This window comes from Bombina bombina, chromosome 6, assembly GCF_027579735.1.
Source record: "Bombina bombina isolate aBomBom1 chromosome 6, aBomBom1.pri, whole genome shotgun sequence".
Classification (NCBI taxonomy): Eukaryota; Metazoa; Chordata; class Amphibia; order Anura; family Bombinatoridae; genus Bombina; species Bombina bombina.
The window spans coordinates 120,057,637-120,068,275 of NC_069504.1; the positions used below are offsets into that span (position 1 = coordinate 120,057,637).

Below are 10,639 nucleotides of genomic sequence, written 5' to 3' on the forward strand. Positions count from 1 at the left end.
ACGAAAGGGACGAAAATTAGGTTTATTTTTTGCCTTGAAAGGCCGATCCTGAGGAAGGGCGTGGCCCTTACCCCCAGTGATATCAGAGATAATCTCTTTCAAGTCAGGGCCAAACAGCGTTTTCCCCTTGAAAGGAATGTTAAGTAGCTTGTTCTTGGAAGACGCATCAGCCGACCAAGATTTCAACCAAAGCGCTCTGCGCGCCACAATAGCAAACCCAGAATTCTTAGCCGCTAACCTAGCCAATTGCAAAGTGGCGTCTAGGGTGAAAGAATTAGCCAATTTGAGAGCATTGATTCTGTCCATAATCTCCTCCAAAGGAGGAGAATCACTATCGACCGCTCTTATCAGATCATCGAACCAGAAACATGCGGCTGTAGCGACAGGGACAATGCATGAAATTGGTTGTAGAAGGTAACCTTGCTGAACAAACATTTTTTTAAGCAAACCTTCTAATTTTTTATCCATAGGATCTTTGAAAGTACAACTATCCTCTATGGGTATAGTGGTGCGTTTGTTTAAAGTGGAAACCGCTCCCTCGACCTTGGGGACTGTCTGCCATAAGTCCTTTCTGGGGTCGACCATAGGAAACAATTTTTTAAATATGGGGGGAGGGACGAAAGGAATACCGGGCCTTTCCCATTCTTTATTAACAATGTCCGCCACCCGCTTGGGTATAGGAAAAGCTTCTGGGAGCCCCGGCACCTCTAGGAACTTGTCCATTTTACAAAGTTTCTCTGGGATGACCAACTTGTCACAATCATCCAGAGTGGATAATACCTCCTTAAGCAGAATGCGGAGATGTTCCAACTTAAATTTAAATGCAATCACATCAGGTTCAGCCTGTTGAGAAATGTTCCCTGAATCAGTAATTTCTCCCTCAGACAAAACCTCCCTGGCCCCATCAGACTGGGTTAGGGGCCCTTCAGAAATATTATTATCAGCGTCGTCATGCTCTTCAGTATCTAAAACAGAGCAGCCGCGCTTACGCTGATAAGTGTTCATTTTGGCTAAAATGTTTTTGACAGAATTATCCATTACAGCCGTTAATTGTTGCATAGTAAGGAGTATTGGCGCGCTAGATGTACTAGGGGCCTCCTGAGTGGGCAAGACTCGTGTAGACGAAGGAGGGAATGATGCAGTACCATGCTTACTCCCCTCACTTGAGGAATCATCTTGGGCATCATTGTCATTGTCACATAAATCACATTTATTTAAATGAATAGGAATTCTGGCTTCCCCACATTCAGAACACAGTCTATCTGGTAGTTCAGACATGTTAAACAGGCATAAACTTGATAACAAAGTACAAAAAACGTTTTAAAATAAAACCGTTACTGTCACTTTAAATTTTAAACTGAACACACTTTATTACTGCAATTGCGAAAAAACATGAAGGAATTGTTCAAAATTCACCAAATTTTCACCACAGTGTCTTAAAGCCTTAAAAGTATTGCACACCAAATTTGGAAGCTTTAACCCTTAAAATAACGGAACCGGAGCCGTTTTGAACTTTAACCCCTTTACAGTCCCTGGTATCTGCTTTGCTGAGACCCAACCAAGCCCAAAGGGGAATACGATACCAAATGACGCCTTCAGAAAGTCTTTTCTAAGTATCAGAGCTCCTCTCACATGCGACTGCATGCCATGCCTCTCAAAAACAAGTGCGCAACACCGGCGCGAAAATGAGGCTCTGCTTATGCTTTGGGAAAGCCCCTAAAGAATAAGGTGTCTAAACCAGTGCCTGCCGATATTATTATATCAAAATACCCAGATAAAATGATTCCTCAAGGCTAAATATGTGTTAATAATGAATCGATTTAGCCCAAAAAAAGTCTACAGTTTTAATAAGCCCTTGTGAAGCCCTTATTTACGATCGTAATAAACATGGCTTACCGGATCCCATAGGGAAAATGACAGCTTCCAGCATTACATCGTCTTGTTAGAATGTGTCATACCTCAAGCAGCAAGAGACTGCACACTGTTCCCCCAACTGAAGTTAATTGCTCTCAACAGTCCTGTGTGGAACAGCCATGGATTTTAGTGACGGTTGCTAAAATCATTTTCCTCATACAAACAGAAATCTTCATCTCTTTTCTGTTTCTGAGTAAATAGTACATACCAGCACTATTTCAAAATAACAAACTCTTGATTGAATAATAAAAACTACAGTTAAACACTAAAAAACTCTAAGCCATCTCCGTGGAGATGTTGCCTGTACAACGGCAAAGAGAATGACTGGGGTAGGCGGAGCCTAGGAGGGATCATGTGACCAGCTTTGCTGGGCTCTTTGCCATTTCCTGTTGGGGAGGAGAATATCCCACAAGTAAGGATGACGCCGTGGACCGGACACACCTATGTTGGAGAAACCTGTAATACCAGCGTTGTCTTAAGGGAGCGGTGGGACAAAAAGGCTCGTTAGCCCCGCAAGCCTTACCGACAAAAACTCGTAATCTAGCCGATAGATAATTGCCCTCTACAGATCCATCCCCTGCCTAGCCCAGGCTATGTTAGCACTTAAGGGACCACCCAAACTATGGGACCTCCTTACTGTAATATCTGATATATAATTTACTAATATTATTTATATTATCCAGGTATGTAGGTATATTGATGCTCAATTATATAAGTGTACATATATTCAAGTTTTTTGTACATAAAATTTTGTGAATATCTGCATATAAAGGAGATAGTAGAACAAAGATTTGGGTTTGGGGCACTAAAGAAACTTATACCTAGGAGTACCACAAATCTAAATCTGGCCTTGGTATGAACTATGTATGTGCCTATTTGTATTTGCTCCTGTAGTAACACATTATCTTTTAACTATAGATAACACTATAAGTTACTTGTATCCTTTTTAAAAATCTTTTTTTTTTTTTTTTTTTTTTTTAATGATAACTAGATCACTGGAAATCTTCACTAATACCCCATTATTTTAACGAGACTACAAATTTAGGATACAGAATAGCTTTAATGTAGGTGGATGAGGTGGATCTCAAACATACAATGCTGCTTTATGATAAATAAAGGAAGACATTAAAGCATTAGTTAGTTATATGCTTGCCCAATAACAGGTTACAAAACAAACAAAGAATTCTTTAAAGTACAGAGTCAGATTGATTTGTAAAGAAATACAACATTTTTTCCTGGTGGCTATTCTTAACCATTATGTTTCTGCAATGTCACACTTTTTGTTTCAGTATCCCGGAGGTGAATTGTCTAACATTTCTATAGCTATTTTTCCCCATTAGTTTTTATTTGCGGATAAACATTAGTATTTTATTCCAGGTAGATAATCTAAATCAATTTTGGCCTTATGTTAAAGAAAAAAACTTATACAATGCCATTAAATTAACACTACAGAGACCATTTTTATAGTAGATTCAAAAATATTGTCATATATTACATTGTTTAATTGTTGGCTATATAGAAGTATATATTAATACTAAAGTAAAAAAACAAACAAATCTGAATTGCCAGCAAAGCTTCTAAGTTAAACCATGAAGAATATATTGAAGAGCTTTTAGTAAGTATAATTAAACCTATGGAAAATTACATTTTTATTTTATTTTCCCTTTAAATAAATTAACATGCCATTGTCAAAGCCATCCTGTACATACATGTACCATCATCATTGTGTGGGCTACATGCGGCCCTCTGGAAACAGCAGAACTAAGAATGTGTGCAATGGTTTAAATGGCCCAAGGACAAAGCTGAACTAAAAATGTGTGATCCTTGTGGATGGGTAAACAAAGTGGTCCTCTGGAGGGGTAACAGCAGATAGAGGATACCCTGCAAACCATACCTAAATCTGAACTTGTCCCACTGGACATTTTTGGGAAACATATGCGTGTGTATAATAGCCATACATCTATAGGCAGTCCTTAAGACTTTGATCATTTTAATCTGTGGCCCTCATGTGCTAGGAAGTTAGCCATCACGACAATAAAACAAGCAGAGGACAAGCTTTATCCTCCAGCAATAACGGCATAATATTTGCTTTAGTAAACTGCACAAACCAAAGAACTGATTATGGAGTCTTGGTGAGGATTGTGATAAAAACTAACAGCCTGACTTTAACGGACATACAATAGTAGTAAGACAATCCTATAATGTGTTTGAGCATGATATTATTCCACTATTGCTTGCATATAAGTATAGAGCAGCAATCCACCACTAGGGCCAGCAGAATACATTTGGTGAGGCAAAGGCAAGAGGCAACCAATCACCAGCTAGCTTCCTGTAAAGAATTGCCGCTTCTGAGTTAAATATTTCAACAAATACCACGAGAACTAAGTAAATCTGATAAAAGAAGTCAATTACAAACTCTATTAAAGGCCCATTAAAGAGTAAATACATTTCATACACCTCTAGCTCATTATGGGTGCTGCCATTTTGTAACCTAGGCTTCACTGCAGAAAGAGAGCTGCTGCACATGTGCAACACATCACCTTTGGAATACAGTGAAAGCTAGATTGAGACGAGGAATATCCTTAATACTATGCTTTATAAAATGTATTGAGTGTTTAGTGTCCTTTTACAATTGTATGCTCTAACTATCTAAACCAGAAACGTTTCATTTTGACTTGCATGTCTCTTTAATAAACATTCAAGCTAGAGGTGTCTAACACATTCCCATTTGTCAGGATTTATCCTAAAACAGAAAATCAACGAAAACAAGTTAACAAAGAAAAATCTATTTAACAGATGTCATGCTTTTATATATTTACTTTTTGTAAAAATAATTTTATTTCCTTTTTTTTTCATTTCTTTTTAACGAACAGGTTATTAGAAAAATGTTTTTAAAAAACTAAAAAAAACTGTTACTTCCATCAGCCTAAATAAACTGAATTAATAATACCTTCCATTAAAAAGTTGATTAAGAACTCTACAGGCACTTTCAGAAGCTTCTGGCACGTCCTGATGTTTCTTCATAATTTCTAGAACATTGATATGAGCACCTTTCTCCAACAAATCCTTTCGAATGTTCACTAAGAATAAAACGAAAAGTTGATTACAAATATTATTTTCTCAACAACAAAGGTGATCAAATTTACTTTGGACCAACTGTACAAATGTAGCAAATGTTCTCTCTCTCTAGCAAGTCAAGAGACCGTCTAACAGTTGATTGCAATCAAAATGAGCATAGGCATTTCCCTTTTATCACCAAGCAACCAGTCGGTATAATTTGCTAATATATGAATGCTTCTTATTGACGTCTTACTACAAAGACTCAGGTAGGTTATAAAAAAGTAATTTGTTACATACAGAATTATTTTTTTGTCATTAACATTTGGATCCTACATTTGGAGTAAACACAATGTTCTCCCCCACAGTCAAATCCATGGGCACACTGGTGGCTAGTGGTTGCCAGTTGTATTTGGCCAGACCTATGTTTACTTAATTTGCAGAGACCCACCCGTCACTTGTAGCTGTTAATAAGCAGTTTTTTATATGGTGCGCAGCTTGCACTAACTATGTGTCATTTGCTGTGGAGAAAAGTTCAGTAGAAACATACAAAGGGACGGAATCAATGATGCTTGAGGGTGAAACTAGGGAAATTACAGAGTGTACTAAAGGAGAACTTAAAGGGGCATGAAACCCATATTTTGTCTTTCATTATTTAGAAATAACATGCAATTTTAAACAACTTTCTAATTTACTTCTATTATCTAATATGCTTCATTCTCTTGATATCATTTGCAGAAAAGCCTATCTAGATAGGCTCAGTAGCTGCTGATTGGTAGCTGCACATAGATGTCTTGTGTGATTGGCTCACCCATGTGCATTGCTATTTCTTCAAAGTATATCTGAAGAATGAAGCAAATTAGATAATGGAAGTAAATTGGAAAATTGTTTAAAATTGTACCCTCTATCTGAATTGTGATATAAAAATTTGGGGTTTAATGTCCCTTTAAACAATCAACAAAAGTACAAGTAGTGATGTTCTCCCAACAGCACTACCTAGAGACAGGAGACCCACTGGGAAAGGTGAGGGGGTAGTCATAGGAGCTTAATACATAGCTGTTGCATGTGATTTAAGGGCAAGTAAGGAATTAAATCACTGGTGCATAACACTCCAGTGATTGAATTCCTTACTTGCCCTTAAATCACATGCAACAGCTATGTATTAAGCTGCCCATATGTTCTGCTGCATGTTTTATTGAGACATTATAAGTCAGATTAGATGTGGTCTGCTAAAAGTTACGCAAAAGCGAAAAGGGGTTTATCACGGGAGTTTGTGAACATCGGGATTAGCGCTCGTTTTAAAAGTTGAAAGTAAACGCGAACGCGTGAGCACAATCACGATTTACAGTAGAATGATTACAGTATCCTCATAGCTCTGGTTAACTTTCGCAAAACAAAAAAGTGTCACAAAACACATCAAAAATACATTAAAAAGTAAAGTTACACTCATAATAGCACTGTCAAATAAAAATTGCCTAAAAAAGTTATAAGGGCTCAAAGATATAACATCTCAGGTGTTAGAAAAAAAAGGCATGCAAAGAGCTTTAACAATTAGATACATAGAAATACATGACTAAATATGTGTGCGTGTGTGTATATATATATATATATATATATATATATGTGTGTGTGTGTGTGTGTATATATATATATGTGTGTGTGTGTGTATATATATATATATGTGTGTGTGTGTATATATATATATATATATATATATATATATATATATATATATATATATATATATATGTGTGTGTGTGTTTATATGGATGTACATATGTTTTTATGTATTTATATGTGTATTTATATATTTTAAAACATATATACACACATAAACACTTAAATACATATGTACATGCATATATACATTAATATTTAAGTGCATTGGAGCCCTTTGCAGTTAAGTAGATAAAACCATAAATAAGCATATTTATGCAATATTTATATTTAATAAAGTATTATACTGTGTATTTACTGTAAATACTTCACTTTCCAATGTTCTGCACATAACAGAATATGTTCCAAGTATTTATAAATAGACATTCCTATATATATCTATACCTATATATATCTTGCTCGCATCAGGTTAGCGCAAGCAAAAACTTTTTATTTTCAACTTGTACTACAAGCACTACCTGACTCGCACAAAAACCTTCTAGCAGAGTTAGTGCGCGAGCGGGAGTGTTAAATACTGCTCCACTTGTAATCTGGTCCTATATGAGCAAAAGTATGTGAACACTCATACTAATTATTCTGTTCAAGTATCTCAGCCACAACCATTAGTAACAGGTGCATAATATCCAGCACATTGCCATGAAATCTGCATTGGCAATACAACGGGTTGTACTGAAGAGCTCAGTGACTGTAAATGTCTTCTTTTGCATCACTCACTACAGAGGTCCAAACTGACTCTGATAAAAACATTAACACAAAGACTGTGCATCAGAAGCTTAAGGAAATAGGTTTCCATGGCTGAGCAGTGATACATGCCACTGGACTCTGGGGCAGTAGAAACATGTCCTCTTCACAATTCCCTATCTGGCAGTCTGATGGAAAAATCTGGGTGTGGGAGATGCCTGGAAAATGCACTAAAAAATCTTGTGGTAAGCCTTCCCAGAAAAGTAATGGCTGAGGGGAGGGCCAACTCCATACTAATGCCCATGGTTTTAAAACAGAAAGTCCCCAATATCAGGCTCTATACTGGTCTTACTTGACCTCTCAGCTGCCTTCGACACAGTTGACCACCCCCTCCTCCTACAGACCCATAGCTCTTTTGGCCTCTGTGACACTGCTCTTTCTTGGATTCACTCTTATCTTTCTCACAAGTATTTTTCTGTGTCATTTGCTGGTAACTCCCCCTCTCCAATCCCTCTGTCTGTTGGAATACCTCAAAGATGTGTTCTGGGTCTTTTACTCTTATCCATTTATACTTCTTAACTGGATAAAATTATCAACAGTTACGGCTTCAAATGCCACCTCTATGCTGATGACACCCAGATCTACCTCTCCACCTCTGCTCTCTCTCCCTCTGTCCTTTCTCATGTCAGTGACTGCTTAGCTGGTATTTCTTCCTGGATGGCCTCTCACCACCTAAAGATAAAAATGTCCAAGTCTGAGCTCCTTCTAATGCCCCCTCAAGCTCTATGCTGACTTCTGACTTTTCTATCCCTGCCGATGGCATCACCATCTCCCCAAGTCCGCTGCCTTGGAGTTACACTTGACTCAAACCTATCCTTCATCCCCAACATCCAATCACTTTCTACATCCTGCCACAACCACCTGCGCAATATTTCCAAGATTCGCCCTTTTCTGAGCACTAACACCACAAAGCAAATAATCCACTCCCTTGTTATTTCCTGACTTGACTACTGCAATAACCTACTTACTGACCTTCCTCTTTCCCGCCTCTCACCCCTTCAATCCATTCTAAATGCCTCTGCCAGGCTAATCCACCTTTCCCGTCGCTCTGTATCTGCTGCACCTCTCTGCAAGTTCCTTCATTGGCTCCCCATTCACAGCAGAATCAAATTCAAAATTCTCACCCTTACATATAAAGCTATCACCAATGCCGCTCCCCACTACCTATCCTCTCTAATCAACAAGTATACTCCAGCCCACCAACTAAGATCCAACAATGACCGGCTCCTTGCATCTTCGACTATCACCTCTTCCCATGCTGGACTGCAGGACTTCTGTCGTGCAGCACCTACCCTCTGAAACATTTTATTGCAAAGATCAACAATAATTGCATGAATCTAAAATTCACATCTCAATACAGTACTGACCATATAGAGTTTCTAGATCTGGATTTAACTGTGAACAGGGAACAAAAAAACATAAATACATCTATTTTTAGAAAGCCAACAGGTGGCAACACTATATTGAATTACAAATCCAGTCACCCTGCACATGTAAAGAAAGCCATTCCCAAGGGTCAGTACATAAGAACCAAAAGAATCTGTTCAGACACTCAAACATTTGAAGCCCAGTGCCAAATACTAGAAAATAGATTGGCCCAAAGGAATTACCCTATTCCATTGCTTAAAAAGACCAAGGAGGAGGTAGACAAAATTCCAAGAGAGGCTCTGTTGCAATACAAACATAAACACAAACAGACACAAAATAGGAACACATTAGCCCCCTCAAATAATAGCAAACTTGTATTCAGCACACCGTACAGTCTTGAGTACCAGAAAATTTGTGACATTATTAAACAATGTCTACCTATATTAGCCACTGATCCAAAGTTAGAACAAATAGCAAGCACAGGATGTAGGTATGTGGCTAGAAAAAGTAGGACCATTGGTAATATAATAGCACCCTCAGATCTGGCCAATACTAGTACTCGTACGTGGCTTCCACACAGGTTAGGTTTTTTCAAGAGCAGGGCACAAAAATGCAATACCTGCAGTCATGTTGTGGAAGGAACAAATTTCACTTCCACTGTAACACAATGTACATATAATATTAGACACAAACTCAATTGCAAATCCAATCATGTAATATATTTATTGACCTGCAGGGGGTGCCATATCCAATATGTTGGAAAAACAAAACGACTTGTCAAGGAGAGGGCGCAGGAACACATAAGGGACATTGAAAATCCCGATGTGTTCACCCCAGTGGCCAGACGTTTCAAAATGGAGCATTCAGGCAATGCGGCACTTATGTCCATACAGGCAATAGATCACGTGCCACCACACAAAAGGGGTGGGGATAGAATCCAAAAATTAGATTACAAAGAAGCACAGTGGATATTTCTACTCAATACCAGATGCCCACAAGGCATTAACAAAGAGAGTGATGTTAATCTCTTCATCTAATTTGATTCTACAAGTTTATAATATTAATACTAATGTTAGATTTACAGCAGTGTATATCAGGTATCCCTATCCTGTTAAGTAAGGAATATTATTTGTAGACATAGATTAATCACACTCAGCAGCTTGCATGTGCAGCCATATACTAATTGAAATATTTCTCCCTTTGTCCGATTCCTATACATATACACAAAAAATCTCAAATAAAAATCTTAAGTATTTATATGTTTAATGCCAAATATTATCTCATAACATCCCTTTTTATATTAATATAAAAGCCTATTAAATATATTTAAGCTATTTTCTAGGTATTTAGCCTATTAAATATATTTAAGCTATTTTCTAGGTATTTAGCTTCTCCTGTCACTGTATATAGTGGTATCTAGAGAGAAAAAGTACAATAAGGGGTTAATCTTGTTTTGTTTTTAATTGTTTGCAAATGTTCCTTTAAATAGGAGTATCAGTGGAAGCTCACATTCAGCAGTGAACAAGTGTGTGTGAGACACACGAAACATGTCTGCTGGTGCTGCACTGATACCCTTTATTGTCAGTGTATAGAGCTACGGCTCTTTTTTGTTTTTAATGTGCACACAATAAAGCTATTTTTATACATTCAACTGACCCTGCCTTGATGTTTGGACGCAGTAGGTTGTTAGCCCTGTAGCCGAAATTCGTGGGGACTCTTTTTACCCTCTGAAACACTCTCCCTCGTGCTGTCAGGCTTTGCCCTAATCTTTCTTCCTTTAAATGCTCCCTGAAGACCGTTTTGTTCAGAGAAGCCTACCACCCAACTCAGTAATACATTCATTTTCACCTACCTAACAGTTCCCTAATCTAACTCTGCATTA

The 10,639-nt window shown here is 37.8% G+C and overlaps 1 protein-coding gene across 3 annotated transcripts in view; it reads right to left on the reverse strand.

The window, feature by feature from the left end:
- LRRK2 (leucine rich repeat kinase 2) overlaps positions 1-10,639 on the reverse strand; it is a 649,887-nt gene that overhangs the window by 429,604 nt on the left and 209,644 nt on the right. For all 3 annotated transcript variants that reach the window (XM_053716587.1, XM_053716586.1, XM_053716588.1), the window contains one exon: positions 4,865-4,994. In XM_053716587.1, coding sequence (XP_053572562.1) covers positions 4,865-4,994 — 130 coding nt within the window. The remainder of the gene's footprint in view (positions 1-4,864; positions 4,995-10,639) is intronic.